The 24682-nt window shown below is 52.3% G+C and overlaps 3 protein-coding genes across 3 annotated transcripts; 1 reads left to right on the top strand and 2 right to left on the bottom strand.

Moving 5' to 3' along the window:
• Nucleotides 1-276: 276 nt before the first annotated feature.
• Nucleotides 277-9828, bottom strand: DRG2 (developmentally regulated GTP binding protein 2). Its single transcript, XM_041401879.1, has 13 exons — nucleotides 9697-9828; nucleotides 8676-8834; nucleotides 7659-7750; nucleotides 6586-6646; nucleotides 5563-5653; nucleotides 5152-5224; nucleotides 4913-5003; nucleotides 4638-4735; nucleotides 3698-3774; nucleotides 2944-3032; nucleotides 2136-2194; nucleotides 1670-1723; nucleotides 277-1583 (listed from the first exon to the last, which is right to left on the bottom strand). Exons 1-13 carry the CDS (start codon nucleotides 9758-9760, stop codon nucleotides 1497-1499), a joined length of 1095 nt encoding a protein of 364 aa, XP_041257813.1. The 5' UTR covers nucleotides 9761-9828; the 3' UTR covers nucleotides 277-1496.
• A 614-nt stretch (nucleotides 9829-10442) lies between these two features.
• GID4 (GID complex subunit 4 homolog) lies at nucleotides 10443-18448 on the bottom strand. Its single transcript, XM_041401672.1, has 6 exons — nucleotides 18080-18448; nucleotides 16817-16876; nucleotides 15957-16064; nucleotides 15254-15355; nucleotides 14148-14278; nucleotides 10443-12987 (listed from the first exon to the last, which is right to left on the bottom strand). Exons 1-6 carry the CDS (start codon nucleotides 18431-18433, stop codon nucleotides 12924-12926), a joined length of 819 nt encoding a protein of 272 aa, XP_041257606.1. The 5' UTR covers nucleotides 18434-18448; the 3' UTR covers nucleotides 10443-12923.
• A 110-nt stretch (nucleotides 18449-18558) lies between these two features.
• Nucleotides 18559-24366, top strand: ATPAF2 (ATP synthase mitochondrial F1 complex assembly factor 2). The gene is made up of 8 exons (XM_041401671.1): nucleotides 18559-18781; nucleotides 19981-20025; nucleotides 20343-20488; nucleotides 20914-21011; nucleotides 21948-22028; nucleotides 22175-22287; nucleotides 23045-23160; nucleotides 23762-24366. Exons 1-8 carry the CDS (start codon nucleotides 18637-18639, stop codon nucleotides 23897-23899), a joined length of 882 nt encoding a protein of 293 aa, XP_041257605.1. The 5' UTR covers nucleotides 18559-18636; the 3' UTR covers nucleotides 23900-24366.
• The last annotated feature ends 316 nt before the right edge of the window (nucleotides 24367-24682 follow it).

The following is a 24682-nucleotide window of genomic DNA, read 5'->3' as shown; positions in this document are numbered from 1 at the left end:
GGAGCTCGTTCTCCACTCGCTGCCTCCGTGGTCAGGATTTCCTCTGCACTCCAGCTGTGAACAAAGCCAGGAACAGGGAAGGGAACTTACAGAGTTCAAAGTCACCTTCTTAGCTTGGGCACTGTGTATCGTATCTGTTTATCTCCCATCACCAGTCTCTTGCAGCCACTTCACCTTCTATTGCCCCCTAAATCTCCTGTGAGAGCATCCAGGATTCCTCAGGTGGCCAAAGGTCAAAAAGTGAGTTAGGAAACAAACCAAGCCATCTACCCACCATTCACATGAAATAACAAGTTTTTATTTTCTCAAATAAAATAATCCTTCCATTTCTGCTCAGTCAGGTTGTGAGGGGTGGGGAGGAGCAGGGAGGAGGGGAGGAACCCTGCTCAGACAGGTGTCACACCTGTCCTCACAGTTCTGCATCCAAACCCTTTTCCAGTGAAAGAAAATAAAAGCTATTGGCAGCTCTTGATCCCAGAAGGCAAGAGCTGTCCTCTATCAGGCACTCTGAATTGTTCAGCAACAGTATTCAATGGAAAAGCATGATTACAAAAATCCCAGATTTCTGATGAACAATATCCAGACAAGCAATGTTTAACAGGGCTGGGGTAAAACTCACAGCATGGGGTGGTACCTTGAGCTCCAAAGAGCTGCAACTGGAATTTAGAGGCATGGTTGATGAGACCTCCACCTTGGGCACTGAAGGGCAGGACAACTCCTGCCCAACAAAGGAGGAAGCTCCCAAGGCAGCTCCTCAATGAGTGAGATGCCAGAAGTGAATCCTCACCCCAAACTACAGCTCTTGGATCATACCCCACTGCAGTCTGGCCAGGCTAATTAACCATTTCCAGTTTAATTTCTCATCTCTCAGTACCAGGATGTCTTACAAACCCCACTGCAAGGCTATGGAGAGGCACAGAGTGCCAGGTTTTAATGTTAATTGAGGTGGGACCATTAAAAATTGGGGTTGTCTCAGCTGCAGATACGTGTCCAGCAAGCAGGGGAGGGAGAACTCTGATTCTGCTTCAGATCAATGCTTAAATTAAGTGAATGGATAAGCAGCAAAGCATCAGCAATGTTCTCTCAGCCCAAAGCACAAGGCCAGATTTTAACACACAAACCCACTGGGAATGCACATGGATTCATGTGCAAACCCCACAAGGGGCAGGACACTGCTGGCTGTGGAACTGTGCCCTAAAAGAACTGGCTCCTTTCAAATTTTTAAGAAACATCACTTGGCCTGAAATGCTGCCAGATGGAAACCCATCTTCCCCATCCCCACCTGCAAGCACAGTAGCCTCATTTTCTGCCTTTCTCCGAGAGAAGGAGCTTCACAGAAGCTTTCTTGGCTCTGGAACACATCTCCCTTTTTCCTTTCTTTTTTTTTTTTTTTTTTTTTTTTTTTTTTTTTTTTTTTTTTTTTTGGTGTGTTTTGTTTTGTTTTTACATGGTCAGTTCCAATTGCAGTGATTAAAGGCAAGGCCAGGCACCAGCAGTTACTTCTTCACTATCTGAATGACATCTTCATGCTCCATCATATGGGTTAAGCCCACTCTTTGAGGGCTGTACTTTGTGCTTGTCCCCTTTGAAGCAAAAAAAGGGGGAGAAGGGTTAGAAGACCATCAGAGACACCTGAAGACAGGGATTGCAGTTGCTGTCTAACACTTACCCACACCAAGGCATATTTGAACTGGCTGGCTAATGATCTGTGAATCCGATGGCACTGCAAGACAGGCAGGCAGAAGTTGAAGTATTCACATTTACCACTTAGCAAACAACTTTTTCAACACCCAGGAATTAACAGAAACTCAAGTCTATGTCAGAATTTACAATGAAGACTTTAAGAGCTAGTTAAAAGCAGTTGAAACCACACAGAACAGACACAGGAATCACCAGCCCACATAAAGCCCCATTCCATTGTTTCCATGTGCTTTTTCGCTGGGCTGCATTAAATAATTACTGTTTAAACCTTTTATAGCAGCTGTGAAAGAAACCTGAGGCAGATAAAAGGCAACAAAAGGAGAAGCACAACCAAACACTGACATGTCCTGAGCTTTATGGAGCACAAATCACAGCAGGTCCAGGAGGAACTGCCTTCTGCACACAGGGAAATGTAAAAGATGCAGAAAAATTACCACATGTTCCACAGAGGCTCCTTTCCGTAGAATAATGGCATCTGTGAAGTCTGGTCTCTCTGTGGAGAAGCAGAAGGGGGGGAAAAAACATTGGATTTCTATCAAGTGTGTTCTAAAATGCTGACACCATCTCACATCACCTTGTGCTTACTACTCCCAAATTCCTCCTTCCTGCTCCCAGACAGAAGAGGGATGCAGTACCTAAAGGCATCAAATCAGCTCTGCACCACCCACAAGTGCCATTACCCACTCCACACAGTCAGCAGCTTCCTCACAAGCCACTGCTCTGACTCCACCCCAAACCCTTGTCTGAAGAGAAACAAAACCACCCAAGTCAAAACACACCTGCTCAAGGAAAAACCAAAATTCCCAAGATTTCAGAGCTTAACAAGCTCAGAAAATTCCTTGATCTCCTCACATCCAAACAGAGCAAGTTGTAGGTGTGCTTTCATCATTGGAAGAAGCTACAAGTGGGTTATAAAGCAAAAGGAGGATCAAAGGCACCTCCAAGGGCATGGGAATCACCAAATTTCTTGCAGCAGGAACAGGAAACTTCTTCTGGGTTCATCAGTGTGCATAACAAGGTAAAAGCTGTGAACCTGCACACTTTATTCCCTTATTTCCTGCAAAGACTTCTGCAAATTCAGCTCTTGTAAAATACAACAGGAAGGCCATGGTGGGATCCACACATGGCAGGATCAGACAGAGCAGGAAGCACTTCCCAAGAGCTGAAAGATGATTAGGGGGGGTGTAATTCCAGCATTTCCAAAGCACCAGCCTTCCTGGCAGCCTGTCTGGGGTCACTTACGTCCCCGTTTCTTGGTGTAGATGCAGGTGAGTGCCAGGTACTCCCAGAGCTTCTCCAGCAAGTAGTCCAGGTTCAGCTTCATGCCACAGCTGCAAAACACCAGGATCATCTGTTTACTGCTGTTGTGATTTAAGGATCCAGAAGAACAAGGTGAAATGTCTTTAATAAAGTGCTGGAGAACGAGGGGAAACTCTTTAATGAGGCAAGGAAAGGAAGAACACAAGGTAAAATGACCTCAAACTGAAGGAGGGCAGGGTTAGATTAGATATTAGGAAGAAATTTCTTACTAAAGGGATGGAGAAGCACTGGAAAGGTTGCACAGAGAGTTTCATGCTCCAACCCTGGAATTGTTCAAGGCTAGGTTGGATGGGGCCTGGAGCAAACTGATCTGGTGGAAGGTGTCCCTGCCCATGGCAGGGGGTGGAATGAGATGAGCTTTAGGGTTCCTTCCAACCCAAACCAATGCATGATTCCAGAAGGGTGAACAGCTTTGAAGCAGCAAAGCCCCAGCAGATATATCAGCACTTCTAAGGAAACAAGCCAGATTGTTTGACTCTGTCCTGCAGACAGCACGGAGAAGCCAAGCTGCCTGCCTCTCCAGGGAAAGGAAATCTGGGAAAAGCAGCACAGCAGCTCTGTTTCTCACCCCAGCAGCCCTGGGACAAGTCCCTTCCTGGGAGAAGCTGGAGAAAGGGGTGTGAAATGAACCCCACCCCAGGCAGACCAGCAGGAAAGGCAATGTGACAGCTCCTACCTGATGACAACACTGTGGGGCCTCCGAGCAAGACGATCCACCTCCTCCATGGATATCTGGTCAATCTTGTTATAAACCTAAACCAAAAGGAAAACAACACAGCCCTGAGCAAGGCCATTCAGAAACATGTACAAAGAACAAGGTAGCTCCAGCACCTGAAAACAGAAATGCAGATCTTGTCAGAAGATAAGCCAAGGCTCTCAGTAAAACAAACTATTAAAATTCAGAAGCCTGAATATAAATTTTGGCCTTTTAAAATTCTCCCTTTGGGATGACTTGGAACACGTTCTTTGATTTTATACAGACCCAGTGGCTACAAACAGAGCCCTAAAGGGACCTCTGGCACACAAGGGACCAGACGTGAAAAGTTAAGCACGGAGCTGGCAGCAGGGGGAGGCTCCACACGTGGGAGCAAAGCCCCTGCACCAGGATTGGAAGCTCTGCTGCTCCAGGGCAGCATCAGCCACAAGAGGGCCCAGAGAACACACACAGCACGGCTGCACATCCAAAGCCTATAAAAAACTCCCTGTCGAGCTGTTTTCCACCTCTTAAACCCCAAATCGTTACAGTTTTAGGAGCCAGGAACAAGGGCATGGAGTAATAGGACAAGGGGGAATGGCTTTAAATTGAGAGGGCAGGGTTAGATGGGATACTGGGAAAATAATCTTCCCTGTGAGGGCAGGAAGGGCCTGGCACAGGGTGCCCAGAGAAGCTGTGGCTGCCCCTGGATCCCTGGAAGTGTCCAAGGCCAGGCTGGACGGGGCTTGGAGCACCCTGGGATAGTGGAAGGTGTCCCTGCCATGGCAGGGGTGGAATGAGATGAGCTTTAAGGTCCCTTCCCACCCAAACTGTTCCATGATTTTGTGAAGTTCCAGCGTTTCCTTTGGCACAGAGAAGAGATGCTGGGTGTGACAGAAGCCAGGCTGCCCAGGATACTCACATAGAGGCATGGCATGTAGACCCTGTTTCCTACAATCACATCAATGAACTCATCAGGGGAACAATCCTCTCTGAACAGGACCTCAGCGTTGAAGATTTCTGAGGTGGACACTGTCAAGGCCCAAATCCCAACTCACCACAGGGGCTGAGCTCCCTGGTGACACCCTGTTGCCAGCCAGCCAGCACCAAAGTGACACCAAGGCTGTCCCACAGCAGGAAGCACTTAAACCATGAGCTGCTGATGGCTTAAGGGTCTCCCTTTTTAGGAAAGGATACTGTATTCATGGAGGATGAGCTGAACCAGCTTCTCAGAGCACTGAGTCAACGTGACAGTGGAGTTGAAGGAGATGCCTCCACCCTTCTTGGGCTGCAGGAGGCAAAAAAAGCAACGTAAGAACATTCTGCAAATCCCACAGCTCCCTCAGCCTGCCCAACACGAGGGGCAGCACAGAGTGAGCTCAGCTTTGAGCAGGCAGGCAGACAAGCTGTGCCTGCAGGAGCTCAGGAAGCCTCACCTTGAAGTAGATATTTGGTTTGCTTTTGTTCAGCCGGATTCCTACAGATTCCAGTTCTTTCTCCAGCAAGGCCCTGCAGGGACACAGCACCTGTGAGGCTGAGCGTGGCCAGGTGACACTCAGACCTTTCCCTTTTTGATTCTTGTGTTGATACAGCCCTGCCACAAGCCTAAACCCCCCCTAGTGCAGGTCAGAGTCTGTGGTGGAAATCCAGGTTGACATTCCCATCTGTGAGAGCTGTGCTGTAGGAATGACCCTCCAGCTGAGCACCCACTCCAGCCAGGAGTGCCTCTCATGGGATACAACCCCCATCTCACACTCAATTAATTTAATTCCTCATCCCCCAGGTGCTCTCCACAATTCCTCAGGGAGCTGGCATGTTTCCAAGCCCAGAGCCCAGCCCACACTCACCTCTGCACCTCGCCCTTGGTGGCATCCAGCATCATGATAACAACATCTGCTGTCCTGGCCACAGCGATCACCTGCCGGCCTCTGCCCTTCCCTGGGGACACAGGAGGGGATGCACATCAGCAAGAGGAACCAGCTGAGTTCCCTGCCACATGGGGACTCCTGCCCTGTGCAGCAGCTTGAAAGCAAGGAAAAAGATCCTGCAGTGCTGTTCTGGCTGCAGTCAGGTGCTGGAAACCCTGGCAGCAGCTCCAGGCAGCACAGAGAGCTCAGCAGGGAGGAGATCGGTGCCAGAAGGAAACACAGCCACTGTTCTAGGGACCCAAGGGAACGGCTGGAGCTGGGTCAGGCAGGGTCAGGTTGGATTTTAGGAAAAGGTTCTTCCCCCAGAGGGTGGTGGGGCACTGAACAGCCTCCCCCAGGAATGGGCACAGCCCCAAGGCTGCCAGAGCTCCAGGAGGGTTTGGACAACACCAGGCACAGGGTGGGATTGTTGGGGTGCCTGTGCAGGGCCAGGAGCTGGACTGGATGATTCCAGATGTTCCATGACTCCCTGATTTCCTAAGCTATTTTCAGACACAACCAGCCAGTGAAGAAAATGACAACACAGAGAGACAAAGCCAACATCTCTTCCCAGAATCGGGAGTCATGGGAGGCCTGGCAGGAACTCAGGGAATTACTCAAACAAGGTTAGTGTTTAACTGTAATTCTCCCTCTGCCTCTCCAGCATCTTTCTATAGATTTCCTCAGTACCAGAAAACAGATGAGCCACTTAACACTCAGGCAAGGATGTGAGAAGTGACTGGCTTGCTTTGGCTCCCACCTCCAGAAAACCATCTTTGTGCTACATATAGACCCTTCTGTGGGCTCAGGGACAGGAATCGTGCCTCACATAGGATCAAGGACTCAAAAATTTGGAAAGACAATGTAGGAACTCTTGGCCCAGGAATCCTGTGTGTATCTGAGACACCCAGGGCACTACTGAGGGCAAATCCCTCCTGTACATGAACACAGACATGAGCCAACCTTGAGCTGCTCCTTCGATGATTCCAGGCAGATCCAGCAGCTGAATATTGGCTCCTTTGTACTGAAAGGGAAGGATGGAAAGTTGAAAGCTTCCTGCAGGGCACCTGAGCTGCCCCCAAAGCCCCAAACACGTGCTGGGGGTTCACATCTTGTGGGGAGTGGAATTGGATGGAACTGGCAGGCCAGGGGAACTCTGCACAAAGCTCATAGCTCTGTCCTAAGGCAAATTCCAGAGCCACGGGCTGTGTTCAGCAGCACACAGAGCTTGCATTAGATCCTGACCCCCTAAAGCACCCTGTGACTGCAGCTGGACAAAGCACCAGGAACAGAGCACAGCAGTCACACATTCCCAAGTTTGGGGAATGGAAAGGAAAAACAGCCCTTCTTTTCTTGGTCTAATGAGAAAACTCAGTAATGACCAAGTGCCACATCTCCTACTGTGACAGATCAAACCATTCAGGTGTGCTGCAGGTACAAAAACCCAGGAGACATTCCTAGGATTTGCAAGGCATTGGCTCTCCAGTTATTGTTGCAGCTCACAGCTCTGCTTGAATGTGTTACATTAAATTCCTTTTCCCACTAACAGTTACTTTCATTATTTAACTCCCCCTTCCATCCTGACCCAGATTTCCTCATTACTCTTGGACACTTTTCAGTTTGATGCCCTTTATCATTTGCTTTACTGATGGATGTTGAGGTCACCACTAATAAAACCCCTCAAGGACAGGAATAGCTGCATTTTGTTTTGAAAGTGATCACAGCACAGATTGTCTCTGTAAAGCTTCATTAAAAACAAATCTGTCAAGGTTTGCAGCCAGCTGGTCACTGGCACTGACAGTGGTTATACAAAATTCAGTTGAGAATTGTGGTGTTGCTCTGGCCAGTCCAAGAGCAGCACAAAAATCCTGATCAGGCAGCCAGTCCTGAAGAGTTCAGGGAAGTGCTGCATCAGCACTGAAAAGTTTAAAGCAAAATTCAGCTTTGGAGACCTTTGGATGTGTGTGCTCCTTAGTGGCAGCACAAGTGTGGCTGGTGCAGACACATTTCCACAGCTGGAGGAGAATCCTGCTCACCTCTATGACTCCTGGGATGCAGGTCAGGGTGGTGAACTCGTAGGACGCGGCTTCGCTGGCAGTCGAGGTCATTAAACTCAGAAACGTGGACTGAAATGCAAGAGATCAGCATCAGCAGGCAGGAAAATGAGAAAGTTCAGCAAAACAAGCAACAGCAAAGTGCCCCTGAGGCTGTGGGAGTTGTGTTGTGGCTGTTCCAGGCACAGGGACTGAGGTGGTGACACTGGCTTGGAACTGAAGTAAATCAGTTTTTTAGTTTCCTCAGCACTGCAGGGGCTGGGCAAGAACAACTTTCAGGCAACAAGTTCCACAACATGAAGGAGCATTTCCCCATCTCCAACTTTCAGCCAGATCACAGAATCATGGAATGGTTTGGGTTGGAAGTGACCCCAAAGCACATTTCATTCCATCCCTGCCATGGACACCTCCCACAACCCCAGGATGCTCCAAGCCCTGTCCAACCTGGCCTTGGACACTTCCAGGGATGGAGAAGCCACAGCTGCTCTGGGCAACCTGTGCCAGGGCCTCCCTGCCCTCACAGAGAAGAATTCCTTCCACGTATTTCACCTAAATTCCCCCTCTTTCAGTGTGAACCCATTCCTTTTCCTGCCATTACAGTTCCTGACAAAGCATCCCTTTCCTGTTCCCCTGCAGCCCTTTCAGGTACTGTGAGGTCTCCACACAACCTTCTCTTCTCCAGCCCCAACTCTCTCAGCCTGTCTCCTCTCTCCAACAGTCCCACGTCCTCCTCATGCTGGGGACACCAGAACCATGCACAGGACTCCAGGTGGGATCCACCCAGAGCAGCTTCAAGGTGCCTCCCAACCCAAACCATCCCACTGACTGACCTCCCCAAATGTGCTCTGCAGCCACTGCAAACCCCAGTGAGCACAAACCTGACTGACCTCCCCAAACCTGCCCTGCAGCCACTGCACCCCAGTGAGCACAAACCTGACTGATCTCCCCAAATCTGCCCTGCAGCCACTGCACCCCAGGGAGCAGAGAGCCTGACTGACCTCCCCACGGACGGAAACCCGATCAGTGCCACGCGGGCATCTCCTGATTTCATCACATCGAAGCCCTCGCCCTTGGCAGCCGGGGATTTGGAGGGCTCCAGCAGCTGAGCTCTGTACTTGGCAAGCTTTGCCTTCAGCAGGCCCAGGTGGTACTCGGTGGCTGCAATGACACAAACCCAACAGCTGGTTGGCACAAAGTCGCCGGTGATTCGCTTTCCCTCCTGAAAAGGAAACACTTATGGATCTTGGTCAATGTCTGAAGCACTGCCAGGCACAGAGCTGCTCCATCACCAAGCCTGGGCACTGGGAGCAAACCTTCCAGGGAGCTGCACAGAGCCAGAGTGCAGGGAAACAGCCAAAAAGTTCCTGAGTTAAAGGAGCAAGGCAGAGGAGAGCAGGTGTAGGAGTGAAGTGAGCCAGTTCAGGAGAGAGAGGTCACAGGGGAGCAGCCCCTCCGTACACCTGCTCACATGCAGACTCCAAAATGACCAGATTGTCTTCTCCTCCTCTCATCAACTTTTAAATACACGTTTAACTCAGTGCTCACACGTGTGAAAGTATTTCACTGCCTTATTCTTAGCAAAACACTCGAATTTACACCTGAACCAGAAAAGAAGTAAGGTAGCTGTCTCACTTTGTAACAGACAAGGGCAAGAATCCAGGAGCTTACAGGTTTGTTTCTATTATTTACACAGCCCACAGCCCCAGCAGCAGCTCTGGCAGAGCCCCCAGACCACTCCAACACCAGGAGCCTCCTCCTGCGCCAGCAGAACCTGAGATGTCCCCCCCACTCCCAGCTCCGGGGGGCTGCGGCTGCACCACAGGGCAGGGAAGAGAGCAGCCCCCTCACACCCCCCAGGGCTCACCCTGCTCCCCACCCTGCCCCGGCTCCCAGCACCCCCGGCCTCACAGCCCCCCCATAACTCACAGACCACCTGTGTCCCCCACAGCTCCCCAGAACGCCCAGCCTCCCTGCCCGCCCGCGGTCCCCGGGTCCCTCAGCCCCCGGCCGCCCTCCGCACCTTTGTTCTTCTGCGTGCGGGCGATCTCCTTCTCGATCTCCGAGATCTTCTCTAGGATGCCCATGGCGGGCCCCGCTCCGCGCCCGCCGGAAGCGCCGCCGGCCCGGCCGTCCGTCCCCGTCACGCGTCCGGGCCGCGCCGCGCCGCGAGCTCCGGCCGCGCCCCGAGCCCCGCGCCCTGCGTTCCGCCCGCCGCCACCGCGGGGGCACCGGGAGGGTCCCCGGGGGTGACCCCGGGTGGGGGAGAGAGCTGCGGGGACAGGAGGCTACGGAGGGACAGGTCTCAGAAAGCAGGAGAGCCCCTCGCCGGGACTGACTCCTCCTGCTCCTCTAATTAAGGCTGGATCCTGAAAGGAGCGTGGATCGGGCTACAGGACACGAGGAAACAGCCCCAAGGGGCCAGGGGAGGTTCAGGCTGGGCAGCAGGAGGAATTTCTCCCCAAAAAGGGTGATCAGATATTCGAACAGCCTGTCCAGGGAGGCTGGTGGAGTCCCCACCCCTGGAGGTGTTCAGGGAAAGACTGGATGTGACACTCAGTGCCACCAAGTGAGGTGGGGATGGGACACAGGCTGGACTCGATGCTCTCAGGGGTCTTTCCAGCTTTAATGATTCTGACAGTCTGTTAATTAAGGCCATCAGAAGCTGCTGGGATTCCTGGAGAAGCCCTCAAAGGAGAGATGAAGCACAGCAATCCCCTGGAAGCAGGGAGTGCTGTGCTGGAAAAACACACACGGACACAGGTCCCTTCAACAGAATTCATGTTTAATTCGGACGTTGATCGCTCCACAAAACTCCTCCTGGGCCCCCACACGTTCACCCTGCTGCAGCCAGAGTGGTTCAAGAGACACCACATCCTCTCCCAAGCCCAACACCCCATTTCTCACCTCTGCCCCCCAAATCCTCCCCTGGGCCATTCTCTCTCACCACACCACGACGTACAGAACATCCCCCCTCAACTCAAACAGGTCAAAGAAAAGGAAAAACCAAAGCAAAAGCCTTTGAGGAGGGAAAATCCACACACCAACAGCCCCTGCAAAACGCTCAGCTCCACAACCTGCTCTGCACCTGCCACACATCACATCCAGGCAGCTCTGGGTCTAAGCTGAAATTCCCTTCGGGGTGGTGGGAAGAAGGCAGGTTCTCACAACAATCAAGTCTTAAAAGAAACACCTTCATTGGTTTAGGGATAGTTACACGTGTTAAACACCCCCAGGACCATCCTAACTCAGCTTCTGCCAACCAACAGGTTAATTCAACTAAAGCATACCAGAAATCCAAGTGTCCCTCTGGCAGTGACAGCCCTGGGGAGCACAGGGACACCAGCAGCACTGCACAGACAGCTCCAGAGGGCTGGAAGAGCCATTGGAGCTGGGTCCCTGCACTCACACAGCACCTGGGAAGGAGGATTCACCCCCACACTTGGTCACAGTGGAGCAGCACCACTGGTTTTCACCTGTAAAAAGCAGGACATCTCCCAGCACCACCCCTGAGGAAACCTCTATCCTCCAAAGGGGCCGGGTTCCTCCGAGAGGAGCAAATTAAAATGGGAACACGCTTCCCAAGCGCTCTGCTCACAGCCCCAAATCGCCTCACTGCTGTCCCTGCACATCCTCCAGCAGCAGCCAAGGCACCAGCACACAGTCCCTGGGAAGGGCCAGGTCTCTCCCTGCTCCCCCAGGCATCTCTCCATGGGGAGAAGGGCTGATCCACGGAGAGCAGCACGCGCGGAGCGGGCGAATTCCGCATCAACTCCCGAGAGCCAGCGCTCCAAACCCCGACCTGGAACAGAGGAAAAGGCTCTCCAAGCCCTAAATCTTCCTCAGTAAGGCTTAAACAAACGATAACTGCTGCCAAAAGGGAAATGAGTTAAAAAGAAGCAAAAGCCAAAGCACCTCACACTGGCACATGGAGGTTTCCATCCCCTCTCCCAGGTGGAAAATCCATCCTCAGCACCGGCCGTACCACACGTCTGCCTGGAGGAAGCTGGGCTTTAAAACAGCCAGAAAAAAAGGCAAACTAAACTCTCACAAAGCCCCCAGGTGGGGCTGACAAGGTAAAAACACAACTGAGGCCAAGTTTTAAAGTGTCTTTAAAAAAAACCACCCCACACACACGCTTTGGCACAGGAGCCTTGAGTTATGTCACTTGGAACATTCAGAGTCAGAGGGAGCTACTCAGAAGGGTTATTTTTAAAACTTTTTTCTTCTTTTTCCTTGTAAAAAGGTGTCAAGCAGTGGTGGTGAAGCATGAAGGGGGAGTACAAACGTTGAGCAGTCCCAGGGTGACGCTGCTCAGTGTTTGTGCTCTGGTTATGTTCCCAAAGCTTAGCTGGATACAGACACAGATATAAAAACACAGACATTCCTGGTTTTCAATGTGAAAACTGTAACATGGAATCCAGTACTTGTGCATTTGCCATAGGGTCCTTTGGAAAAGGAACCATAAAAATAGATTTTTTTTTTAATAAAAGTTTTTTTTTTTGTCTTTTTTTTAAACTTTTTTTTTTTTTTTTACCCTTAAGTAAAGAGCAAATATACACCTACAAGCAGAGTTCAGATCCACTTTACTGAGAGCCTGGAAGTCCGTACATCAAATTAATTCCCAATGGTGTATCCAGACACAGGAACAGCTCCCAGCTCCAAAGGGCTGGTGTTCCTGAAAGATCTGCAGCTCCAGCTAACCTTGTTAGCCAGCAAAGCCTCACTCCAGCCTTACCTCAGCCAACACTCCCCAACAGACTCCACAGCTGAGCCTCACACCCAGGACCTGGCTCTGAGAGCATCAGAACTGGAAATCTGGGCAAGAAACCTGAATCCTGGTGATTTCAACCCACATCAGGATAAAACAAGGAAAATATAAGCCTTGAGCTTACATTTCCTTATTATTTAGAGGCCAGAGCACTGATTCCAGCTACTGAGAAACAGCTTCCAGAGGAGAGCCGGGAGGAACTTCAGTGACAGAGAAACGAGCTGTGCAACAAGAAAGTGCATTAAAGTAGCTTAAAACCAGAGTAAAGATCAAATGGCCACTCGACAGGAGGGAGAATCAAGCTCCAGCAGCTCCTCGGGCTGGCTGAGTTCACATCCAGGCTCTCTTTCCCTCTCTCTCTCGAGTCCAAGGGCAGGAGAGAAGCGTGCATTCCCGTGCTCCCACAGGGACACAGTTCTCCTGGCAGGCCATGCTCTCCTGCCCCTTTGCTTCTGGGCGTTTTCAGATGTGGGCAGCTGTCATCGGAACTCGTAGATAGGAGCACTGTGCTCGGGAACGTGCGTTAAATTCAGCGACTGATACCTGGCAGAGGAGGGAGAGAGGGAGGAGAGGATTACACAGAGCACACACACACACACTGCTGGCTGCTCTTCTCTCCCCCTTTACAGTTCCAGGGTGTTCAGGCATCCAACACCCACTTCCCACAGTCCAAAATCCTGGCAGGGCTCAGCATCGTTCCTCACCCCTCCACAGCAGGGTGCAGCCAGGTGGGGGTCGGGCTCTTTTCCCACAAAACTAGTGATAGGACAAGGGGAAACTGCCTCAAGGTGTGCCAGAAGAGGGTGGATATGAGGAAAAAATTCCTCACTGAAAGTATGGTTTAGACCTGGAATGGCCTGCCCAGGGAAGTGGTGGAGTTACCATCCCTGGAAGTGCTCAGAAATCAAACACACATTCCATTTAGGGTTTAGTGGGAATGGCAGTATTTGGTCAAAGGTTGGACTTGATGGTTTTGGAGGTTTTTTTCAACTTTAATGATCCTGTAATTCCCACTCTGGTCCCTCTGAGCCACCTGCAGCAAGGCAGCATTCCTGGTGGGCTGACTGTGGTGGTTTTTTGGACTCCCTTTGAAGTTCAACAACTTTCAAGTTCAAACAGTGTTTGCTACAAGTGCAAATTACACATGAGTCTTTCAAAGCTCAGCTTGAGGGAATGTGTCTGAAAGCCTCCTGGTTCCTTCCCTCCCCCTGAGAGCTTCCAGCCATCCACCTGCTGCTCATGACAATGATGCAAGGGAAAAGAGCTCTCCACAGCTACTTGTCTCCAACAAAAACCCCACCAATTAGCTTTGACTGTTCTCTTGTCTAAACAGCAACACCCCGAGGACCTCAGAGTACAAAACATTGGCCTGACAAGATTTCTGCCTGAAGGGAGCAACAGCCAAGCTGTTCCAGAGGAGAGAACTGAGCTCCCTCACAGCACTTCTCCAGACCCTGTATCATCTTCCCTCCTCCATCCTGCCATCCTAAATTTCCTCCCTTTTTCTGTAAGGGCAGCACTTTATACCACACCAGTGGACTACACCAGCCAGCTCAGGCCAGCCATGGCCCACACCCCTCCCTTCAGGCCCGAAGTCCAGCCACCAGCCTCAATCTCCTGCCTGGACACTCCCAAGGTTGTGGGCAAGCAGGAGAGGAGTCACAGCTTGGTTTATGTCTTCAGGAGGCAGGAAACATCCTTACCATTCTGAACTCCTATGGTAGTAATAGCCCTCTATAGATGCTGCTGACTTCTGGAAGCAGATGTAATAGAAACCAGCAAAGGAAGCACCACTGATGTCCTTGATGGTGTGATCAGGGACTAGGAACTGCTCCTGCATTCAAAACACAGGCTGCATCTTAAAATGTTGGTCGAATACAGCCCCACCCCATCCCAGTCTGCCCTCCCAACCCAAATATTGGCACCCACTAATATGAAGACATTCCTGGCTGAGCACTCCCTGCACTCAGCAGCCCAGAGCAGAGACCAGAGTATCCCTTCACATCTGCCACTGCAGGGACCTCACAGGGAAGCAGATAACTGAGAACAGAATGAGTTTTAACAAAGCAAGAGATCAGTTTCAACATCTGTCCCCTGCAAACCAGAAGCCGATTACAAAACTGGGAGTCAGAGCCTGAGAATGAAGAGGAGGCTCCAGAGAATTCTTACTGTAGCTTTTCAACACTTATGGGAAAGCTGGAGAGGAACTCTGCTAAGGACATGGAGTGACAGGGAGAGAGGGAATGGCTCCCCACTGCCAGAGGGGCCGGGTTAGATGGGACATTGGGAAAGAATTTCTCCCTGTGAAGGTGGGGAGGCCCTGGCACAGAGTGCCCAGAGAAGCTGTGGGTGCACCTGGATCCCTGGAAGTGTCCAAGGACAGGGCTGGGGATAGTGGGAGGTGTCTCTGCCCTTGGCAGGAGGTGGAACAAGATGAGCTTTAAGGTTCCTTCCAACCCAAACCAGTCTATGGTGACTCTGTGATGATCCCAGCTGAAGATCAGAGCTGCAGAGTGGCCAGTCTGCACCAAACACAGGCCCCACAAGGGACTGGAGACATCAGCTCTCTCATCCTCTGCAGCATCACCAAGCAAGATTTTCCTGTTGTGCTTTTAGCCACAACTGCAGCCCTTAAGGACACAATTAGCTGGCTAGACACGAGTCATACTGGAACTTGCAAGTACAGTGTGTTTTGGGGTTGGCAGAGCGAGATCTTTCATTAAACCATCATAGCTGGAAAAGCTCTGCCACCTCAAGTCTCTGTCAGTGCCTTGCAAGCAGCTCAGCACAGGAGACAGGCAGGGTTTACCTTCCATCTCATGAAGACATAGTCCCCATTTTTTAGATCTTCATAATCAAAGTCATCAGAGTTAAATGTTTTTGCATACTGGTAAAAAGCCTGGAACTTCCCCTGAAACAAAAAAGAAAAGAAAAAAATCCCAGGATGTTTATTCCAGGAATAGAACTTCTAGTACCAGCTGCTGTTTAGGAGGGAAATCTACTGACACTCCTAGCAACATCCAGCCTGGCTGGAGAAGCTCCTGCACTTCCAGAGGAAGATATTTTGACAGAAATACAACAAACACCAAAGCTTGTCAAACAACCAAGGTCAAGGGGATGGGGGTGATCAGGTGGCTGCTGTGGCCTCAAAACACAGCAGCAGGTACACAGGTGCCAACTACCCTACCTGTGCTCATGGGATCCCTTTCCCCTTCTCCATTCCATTTTGCAAGAAGCCTCCAAAAATAAGGAGTGTGTTCTCTTAGGGGGTCAAGAGATGAGGATTGCTCCTGCTCCCTTGCCACCCCGTGGCCAACAAGTGGGAAACAGGACATCCCCTCCCTCACCACAGGTCACAGCTTGCTGAGGAGACCTCTATTTGCAAAGATCCAGTGGGAGGAGGGAGACAACAAAAAGGAGAGGTCTCCAGGCCTTTCTGGCAGCTCTTGCACAGGCACACACTGCACCTCTCCCCCAGCCCAGACCCACGCTCTGCCCCCAGATTTATTTACCCAGTGCTTGCGGTCCACGTCCTCGTCGGCGTCCCACTTGCGCGTCAGGAACGGGTGTTTCTTACTGATTATCTCGCCCTCGAAGAACGTGGTGAGGGTTGGGTACTCCTGGCAGAGGGGAGACAAAGTGAGCTCACAGTTGTCACCCACAGGCACAAACCCAACAGCAGACAAAGCTCCGTGCACTCAGCAAAATGCATCTCCCAGGGAGAGCTCCGGGCAATCCGAGGCTGCTGCTCCCATCCCTCGTCCTGCCCCACACCTCTCCAAGGCTGACTGTTCCACTCTCTAATTCCAGCCTTTCTCTGTCTCTCTCCTCACTTGATGAAGCCAGGAGCCATGTCAGAGCTGGGCTGTGGGGAAGGATTTGGAACACAAGCAGCTGAGGGGGCAGGAGTGGCTCAGCCTGGGGAAAAGGACCCTCACTCTCCTGACAGGAAGGTGCAGCCAGGTGGGGGTCAGGCTCTGCTCCCAGGGAACAAGGGACAGGACAAGAAGAAATGTCCTCAAATTGCACCAAGGGAGGTTTAGGTTGGATGTTAGGAACAATTTAAAAGAGTGGTTAAACGCTGGAACAGGCTGCCCAGGGAAGTGGTGGACCTGGCTGTGTCCTGGGTCAGCAGCTGGACTCAATGGTTTTAGAGGGCTTTTCCAACTTTAAATGATTCCATGGAGCTCCCAGCTGGATGCTCACCTGTGACATTTACAGCCAGCACCATTCCTCAGCTGATACCCTGTGATCAAATTTACAATATCCAATCCCTCCACTTCCTATTTCTGGCAGCAGCTTCTCCCACCCCAGCAGGAAATAAAACCCTTTACACAGCCCCTCTTTGTGGTGTTGCACAGCTAACACTCACCTCTGTAAGGCCTTTAATCTTCAAGTATCCACAGAGATAGGAGTTTTCCATATCCACATGCTGGAAAAGAGTGCAAAGTCCAACCATAAAAACAGGCATGAAGGTGCATGCTTGATCCAAAGCAGTTTCTAACCCTTCCAAGGATAATTTCAGCTCCAGCTGGTACCCACTGCCCAATATATTCACACTGCCAGCCCTTTTCCATGATGGGAACCACCTGGAAAGATCATTTGCAGGTGCCCAGCTCACCTCTGGCAGCCTCCACATCCCAGGCCTGCTCCCAAGGCAACACCCTCTGCCCAAAGCTCTCCAGCAGGAAGCAAATCCCCTTTCCTGCTGGAAGGGACCTGACTCACAGTGTTCTCCAAGAAAAAGCATCCCTGGAAGAATCACCCACACCCCCAGCACTCTGCAGGAGGCCTTTCTCCTAAATCTAAAGCTTTTATACCACCTGCATTTGGAGTTATCAGGCTGCATGTCTCTGTCTGTACTGTGCAGAAACTAGGCAAGGATTTGCCTGCTCCTTTAAAAGCAGGGATTTTCCAAGGGATTTTTTTCTTTTCCCTGACATCTCCAGATCCGCTTTCAAAACAAGCAGTGAGTTATTCAGGGAAGTGCAAACCTCTACACATGAGGAGATGGATCTTCCCCACCTGTGACCAAAGGACTGCAACGTTTCCCTGTGCTCAGCACAGGGAGAGCAGGCAGCCCCCTCTCCTCAGCTGACACATGCAAAACAGCCAGGTTTTAGGCACAAAAGCAGCGTTTTTAAGCACGAAAGCACAGCCAGCCCCTGCGAGGTGGCAGCGTGCAGTGGAGCTGAGCAGCCATGGGATGTCCCCACCACAACAAATCCCACCAGGAACGCGGAGAACTGAACATAAAAATACCCCGCCGGCTTGGAATCATCACAGAACCACTGAGGTCGGAAAAGAGCTGAGATCATCCAGCCCATCCTGTGACTGATTCACCACCGTGTCAAGCAGAGCACAGCACTGAGCGCCACGTCCAGTCTTTCCTTAAACACCTCCAGGGACGGTGACTCCGCCACCTCCCTAGGCAATCCGTTCCAATGTTTAACGACCTTTTCTGTGAAGAAATTCCTCCTTATATCGAGGGGTAGGGTGGTGCGGGTGCTGTCGCAAGGAGCCGGCAGGGCGGGATCGCCACCGCGGCCTGAGGCCAGCGGGTCCCCGTTCGCCCCAGGCCTCGGTGGCCCTTCCCACCCCGCCAGGGCTCGGCTCGCCCCGCCACCCCCCTCACCTGCATGACGACCTCCACCTCGTAGGCGTTGCCTTTGCTGCGCTGCTGCCCGCGGAACTTGGCCCCGCTGTAGAGAAGCGAAGTGGCCACTCCGGGCTGCGCCGTGTTGATGGGGGGCGGCGGCACCAGGCTGCTGGCGGCCGCTCCGGTGGCAGGGGAGGAGGCCGAGCCCCCAGCCCCTCCAGCGCGGCGCCTCTCGCTCCGAACCGGCATCTCGGGGGGGTCCCCGGGCGCCAGCGTGGCCGGGGCCGGGGTGCGGCCGGGGGACGCCGCCCGCTCCGCTTCGCTCGGCTCCCTCACGCCTCGGCCGCCGCTGGGTCGGGGCCTCCTGGCAGCGCCTCCGCGCGCTCCCATTGGCCCCCGCGCGCGTGCCTAAGGGACGTCCCCTGACTCTGATTGGCTGCTGGCACGACGCCGAGCGTTGATTGGTCGTGCTTCTACCTGGCGCTGCTGGGAAATGTAGGATTTTTTATCCAGGCTGTGCGGATTGGTTGAGGCCGCCGGCAAGATGGCGGCGCCCAGCGAGCGGCGCTGAGCGCGGCCGGGACGAGGTCGCTATGTCGTCTGTCGCGATGTGGCGCGGCTGTCGCCGCCTGTGGTGGGCCTGCTCCCCGCCCGCTCGGCTCCCCCGACCGCCTCCTGCAGATGCCGGGAGCGGCCCGGTGGGGCTGTGCGGGCGCCGGGCCTATTCCCCGCCGGCAGGTGAGGGAGCGCAGGGGCGGCTCCAGGCCGGTTTGGGGAGGGGGATCCTTCCCTGGGGACGCAGGGGTCACCCGGGGCAGGGCTGGGAGCGGCACGGCCTCGCGGGGACCGTGCTCCCCGCGGCCGTGGCGTTCATGTGTGTTTGGAGCGGGCAGGGTTCGCCGGCAGCACGGCCGAGCCCTCGCTGAACCAGTTTGTTACACTTGTTTTTGTGTTTTGTTGGGGGATTTTGAGGGATTAGGACTCAGACGAGGGGGTTCAGGTATGTTCTGGCCCACGTATCCCATCCAAAGTCTTTGCTAGAATCGTGTGGGTTTGAGAACAGTAAAATTCATCTGGTTGTGTCAGAGGTGAGGCTGCAGCGTCGTGGTGACTCATGACAAGGTTTTGGGAGTCACTGATGAGCCTCGGGGCTCCTCTGGGGTACACACACGTTCATCTGTTTTTAGAACTGTGCCTGAGGCCCCGAAGCTCACAGGTTTCCAAGCCTGAGCAAATCCTACAATTTCCCCAGTGGGAATGTGCTGTTTTTAGCCTGGAATAGCAGACCTGCAGCCTGGCCTGTTTGCTGTGCCCTTCACAAGACAGATTTATGGGTTTGGGATTTACAACCTGGTTGCTGTTGTCAAGGGAATGGCTCGTGGATTCTTCCTGCCTTGTGGGAGGGGTGTGAGCCTTTGGAATGGGTGTAATCCTGCTCTCACAGTGTCAGAAGTGCTGGTAGCAAAGGATGCTGCTCCTAAAATGAGACCTGAAGTTTCCTCAGGCTCACCTTGATGGTGGGGCAGGTATATTCCTGGGCTGGACTGGGATGTTTGGGCTGTCCTTTGGGGATTAATTTGTCCAGTGTGACTGTAGTTGTGGAATCTGGGAAGGTTGACCCTGAAGCAGAACTCCTGAGGAGAGGTGGGACAGGCCTGCTTGGGAAACCAGCCCTGCCACACTCTGAGGCAGCTGAGCCCCAGCCTGGCAGGAGTGTAGCTGGTTCTGTTTGCTCCCTGGTGCTTCCCTGCTGAGTGGAGCTCACTGGAGCTCACAGCTTGGAAACTGTGGATGAAGGGCTGGATTTTTGTCACCAGGCCACCTCGACAGCACCAAAGCTCTGTCTGTTCTGAGCTGTCATGGAGAGCAGGAGAAGAGGCTGAACATTCTCTGTTTGCCCTCTGAATGTTCTCTTTGCCTTGTGTTTCTGTCCCCAGAGAGGAAGAGGTTCTACCAGAACGTCAGCATCTCGCAGGGGGAAGGTGAGTGTGGCCACAGGGATGGGATGGGATGGGGGCTGATCCTTGGGAGAGGTGTCATCACCTGCAGCAGCCCAGGCTGTGTCAGTGGCAGGTTTGTCACCAGCTCCTGTGCCCCCTCCTCATCTACAGCAAAGCTCCATGGTGGGAAGCAGCTTCCAGGACCAAGTGTATCCAAGTGATGGTGGGAAACCTGAACATTCCTGGTCCCTTGCTCCTGTCAGCTCCAGCTCTGAATCTGCTCCCACTGTGGGGTTGTCTGTTGTTCCTTAGTGCCTGCTCCTCTTTGATTCCCCAGGATTTCTACTCTGATTCCCCAGGAGGCTTTGAAATAAACCTGGACCACCGAAAGCTGAAAACACCCCAGGCCAAGCTCTTCACTGTCCCCAGCGAGGCCTTGGCCATTGCAGTGGCAACAGAGTGGGATTCCCAGAAAGACACCATCAAGTTCTACACAATGCACCTGGTGAGCACGGCGGGGGGGAGTGCTGAGACCTCCAAATGCAGAATGTGGAGGCAGCAGGTTGTCCTGCTCCCAATGAGCAGAAAGTTAGGGCTTCCTCTGGGCTGGCTGGGTGCCTGTCTAGAGGGAATCTGTGCCACTGGGGGGGCTTGAGAAGGCACTGGACAGTGTTATTGGGAATAGTGAGGGGCAAGAGGAAACTGAGCTCTGGAGCAATCCATGGCCCTTTTCCCTGCTGCTTAGTGAGCTGTTTCCAGGGATCCTGAAAGATTTGAGAGGATACCTATTACATTAGCCATTTTGTGGCCCTGCACCCCTCAGTTGTTCATCTGCCACAAATCCCTCTGCTTCTTCTTGGCATTGTACCGTGGAAGCTGCTGCTTTTTCAAGCCTGAAATAACAGCAGTTTCAACTGCTTTTATCCCCAGACCACTCTGTGCAACACAGCACTGGACAATCCCACGCAGCGGAACAAGAAGCAGCTGATCCGAGCAGCTGTGAAGTTCCTGGAGACAGACACAGTCTGGTATGAGATGGGGACCCAGCTGGATTTTGGAAAGAGGGTTGGGTGAAGTGAGGGAAGACATCTGCACTCACCCAGTCATGGCATGGCTCTGATCTGTGCTGGTTTTTGCCCGAGGGTTTGAATTAGTTTAGATCAGTCCTGCATGTGCAAACCTGGTTGGAGTCTGTGCACCCAAGGATGGAGCATTGGATTGAGTCCTCTGTTGAGCTGTGTTTTGGTCCTCTCTTAAGCTGTGTTTTGGTCCTCTGTTGAACTCTGTTTTGGACACCTCCCTACTGGGCAAGAGTGAGAGCAGTGGGAAATGAAGATCTTGGAGAAAAGAAAACATCTTTGAAAGGCCTGTGGGCATCTATCAGCCAGTCCCTGGTATTCCTGTGCCAGTACAGATAGTTCAGACAACTTGTACCAGTCCCAAGATGCCCTTCATTCCTTAAAGTCCCTGTGAGCTGTAGGATCAAGCCTGTTCATGCCCAGGCTCCTGTCCCAGCCTCCACTGGCAGCTGCACAGTTCCTGTGGAGAGAGAGGAACAGGCTTCCCCCACCTGCCCTTGTGGCTTTGGTCAAACTGGGGAGGAGGGAATGCTGAGCTGAGCCACTGGGAGAGAAGGGAGTGGCCCCACAGAGAGCTGCAGTGGGGTTTGTACCCTCCTCTAACTGCTAGACCTCACTGCAGTCTGTGGCTTGGAGCTGCCTGCAGTTTTCAGTTGGCTGGTTCACTGCTCTGTTTTGTAGTAAGACAGAATTGTCCTTCCTGGAATAACAAAAAGCACTGAATTTAAGGAAGAGCTGGAGGATTGTTCCTTGTCACTGCTGCCTGGGTGGACAGCAGCTCCTTGTTCCACTTGCTGTGGGTCTGGTGGGGTCAGTGTCCTTCCCAGAGGTGTGTCCCAGCCTGGGAGTGGCCATCCAGTGTGGTTTTGTTCTGTGATGTCCCAGCTATCGTGTGGAGGAGCCTCCAGCCTTGGCAGAACTACAGAAGAATGAATGGGATCCTGTGGTCGCCTGGGCTGAGAAAAGGTGAGAGCTCAAAGGGTTCCTGGCTGCTCAAGGCCCTGCCCTGCTGAGCCCAGCAGCTCTGGTGCTTAGAAGTACCAAGGCCATAAGCTCCATGAGCCCTGGGCCTTTCCCCTGGGCTTTGCTAAGGGTTTGGGGGATCATTCCAGGTACAACGTGACAATTGGCTCCTCGACCAGCATCCTGGGGCCAAACATTCCAGCCAGCACCAGAGAGACCTTTGTCAGCCATCTGGCATCCTACAACATGTGGGCCCTGCAAGGTGAGCAGGGCTGGGCCAGTGAGGAGGTGGTTCCTCTCCACGGGGCAGGAGAGTGACTGGAATGTTTTTCTTCTCCTGCTCCAAGTGTGGAGGTTTATGTTTTAAATCTGCAGGCCAGGCCCTGACCTGCTTTTGTCACAGGCAGGGATTCTCTTCAGTGTCACTGGTGTTCAGGATCTGACTGTGCTGTCCCATGAGCTGCTTGCTCCACCTCAGCACAAATAACTTCTTTAAGGCCAAACCTTCTAATGATTTAATCCCTAGCTTTGTTGTTACCAGGAAAAGAAATCAGGCTTACTGCTCCAAAGTGCCCACACTGTGCACTGTGTTCACTTTTTTATCCTTATATCCCACTTAATCTTGCCTGAATCATCTGAATAACACCAAAAGATAAAGAAATGAAGGGATGTTTGCTTTGCTCCAGACCTGAATGAGCAGCAGGCAGTGAAACCCACAAAAGACTCAAAATGCTGGAGCCTGGATGAGTATCTCTTCCCTTTGCACAGGGAATGGTTGTGGCAGAATAAAAGGAGGTGGTGTCCAGGGCACCTTTGTCACTGTGGTGGCAGGGCCAGCACAATGCTCTGTGCCTGGTGTTAACCACAGATCTGAGTGCCCCAGTGCAGGTGGGAGAATCACTGGCCCTTTCTGAGGGGATACCACAGCCTGCCTGTCTCTTCAGAGTGTGTGAAGGTGCTGCTGTAATGCTGCAGAAAACAGCCATGAATCTTGTTTGGTTTGGGTTATTCCTTTCCAGGTATAGAATTTGTAATCACCCAGCTGAAATCGCTGATTCTGTCCATGAGCCTGATTGACAGGCACATTACAGTAGAGAAAGCTGTGCTTCTGTCTCGCCTGGAGGAAGAATACCAGGTAAATTATGTTACAAAACAGCCCTATAATTCAAATAGCAATAATCTCAGCATGACAAATGCATCCCCCCACCACAAATAACTGGCAGGGGAAGTGCCTGCTATAGCAGGAGACGTTCCACTCCACCAGTCTCTGTGTCTGAGAGCGTTTGGAGCGTGCTGCTGCAGAGCAACACCACGGGCACACCAGCCCAGAGTGCTCCCAGGGCTGCCAGTTTCTTTTCACAGAGCCCAGATGGCTGCTTTTCTCCCTCTCTAATCTGAAGTGCAAAGTTGTGGCTGACTTCTCCTGCTGAAGGTTATCCAGCCTGGAGGCTTTGGTAGACACCAAGATATCAAGCTTGCTGGAAATTAGCTCGATGTGAAGCTCCCCTTGTCCCAAAAGTGGCTGAAGTTGAAAATCTTTTCATCCTCCCGTTAAGAGGCTTTACCTCAGACCCCAGTACAGATGAAGCACATCCTGATCCTGAGATATCCCTGCCTCAGCAGTCGAGGATCATCTCAGTTCCTGGGGGGGTTACCTGTGCTTCACAAACATGAGAAGGGAAGCTGAGGCTTGCTGAGCTGCTTTGAGTATGATCCATGTTCCTCCTCTCCTTCAGATTCGGCGCTGGGGCAACGTGGAGTGGGCCCACGACTACGACCTGTGTGAGCTGCGTGCTCGCACGGCAGCTGGGACTCTCTTTGTTCACCTCTGCTCAGAGAGCTCAACTGTAAAACACAAGCTGTTGCAGGACTGAGGCAGCTGGGCAGGGCACAGAAGGAATATGTCCAGCTGGGAATTGCTGGCCTGACCCAGTGGATGGTAGCTACCTTCCTGCCATTCCGCTTTTCCTGGGATCAGCTTCATGTGCTGTGGTTTTGTGGGCAACTCTGCAGTTGGATTGCCTGCTGCAGTGCAGCACACAAGGAGGAGAGGTCAAGGTGAGTTTCCTCTGAATCCCCAAGCCGGCAGCTCTGTCCTTTCCTGGTGTCTGTAACTCATCAGAGGAGCTCCCACGGAAGAAACAGCTTCCTGGGCAGGGCACGGCACAGACATACCCAGCATATGCCACATGTCTTCATAGCTGCCAGCTCCTGACACACACTTGTTATGGAAATCTGAAAACAGACTCCACTGCATCTGTTGTTCATCCCTCAGCGTGCCTGTCTGTAACACCAGGGTCTCTGTGTTCCATTAAAGACTCGCCCCTGTGAGGTACCAAAAGCTGTGAGTCTTTGTCTTAGTCACCAAACTGTGGGGTGGGTCCTGAGCTGCCAGGCTGTGGCCAGCAGCTGGGATGGCTCCAGGTATTAAAAACCACAGACCAGAGCAGACACTAACTACTGTGTGAACCACTCCATGCAGCTGAGGAGTTAGCAAGGAGACAACCGTGTATTCCTGGAGCAAGAGGGCTAAAACCTGGGCTCCAGCCATCTTCAGAAGCACAGAGCATGATGAGCTGAATCTCTGTTTGACAGCACCAGCCACGGGGTTTTCTGAGACCTGCTCAGCCACCCTCTCATTTAACCTTCCCACCTTC

This window comes from Onychostruthus taczanowskii, unplaced genomic scaffold, assembly GCF_017590055.1.
Source record: "Onychostruthus taczanowskii isolate IOZ18803 unplaced genomic scaffold, ASM1759005v1 scaffold19, whole genome shotgun sequence".
Classification (NCBI taxonomy): domain Eukaryota; kingdom Metazoa; phylum Chordata; class Aves; order Passeriformes; family Passeridae; genus Onychostruthus; species Onychostruthus taczanowskii.
The sequence above is the reverse complement of the archived record's forward strand: the minus strand, read 5'-3'. Positions and strand labels throughout refer to the sequence as shown.

Bases quoted from the DNA above. Each gene is read 5' to 3' on its own strand.
- DRG2 (XM_041401879.1), bottom strand. From the start codon at position 9,760: ATGGGCATCCTAGAGAAGATCTCGGAGATCGAGAAGGAGATCGCCCGC. The intron at 2,195-2,943 runs GTAAGTGACCCC...GCTTCTCCACAG, and splicing joins CTACACCAAGAAACGGGGAC to AGAGACCAGACTTCACAGAT. The intron at 1,724-2,135 runs GTAATTTTTCTG...CCTGTCTTGCAG, and splicing joins GAGCCTCTGTGGAACATGTG to TGCCATCGGATTCACAGATC.
- GID4 (XM_041401672.1), bottom strand. From the start codon at position 18,433: ATGGGAGCGCGCGGAGGCGCTGCCAGGAGGCCCCGACCCAGCGGCGGC. The intron at 15,356-15,956 runs GTAAATAAATCT...TTTTTGTTTCAG, and splicing joins ACGTGGACCGCAAGCACTGG to GGGAAGTTCCAGGCTTTTTA. The intron at 14,279-15,253 runs GTAAACCCTGCC...TTTTGAATGCAG, and splicing joins ATGTCTTCATGAGATGGAAG to GAGCAGTTCCTAGTCCCTGA.
- ATPAF2 (XM_041401671.1), top strand. From the start codon at position 18,637: ATGTCGTCTGTCGCGATGTGGCGCGGCTGTCGCCGCCTGTGGTGGGCC. The intron at 18,782-19,980 runs GTGAGGGAGCGC...TTCTGTCCCCAG, and splicing joins GGCCTATTCCCCGCCGGCAG to AGAGGAAGAGGTTCTACCAG. The intron at 22,288-23,044 runs GTGAGCAGGGCT...ATTCCTTTCCAG, and splicing joins CAACATGTGGGCCCTGCAAG to GTATAGAATTTGTAATCACC.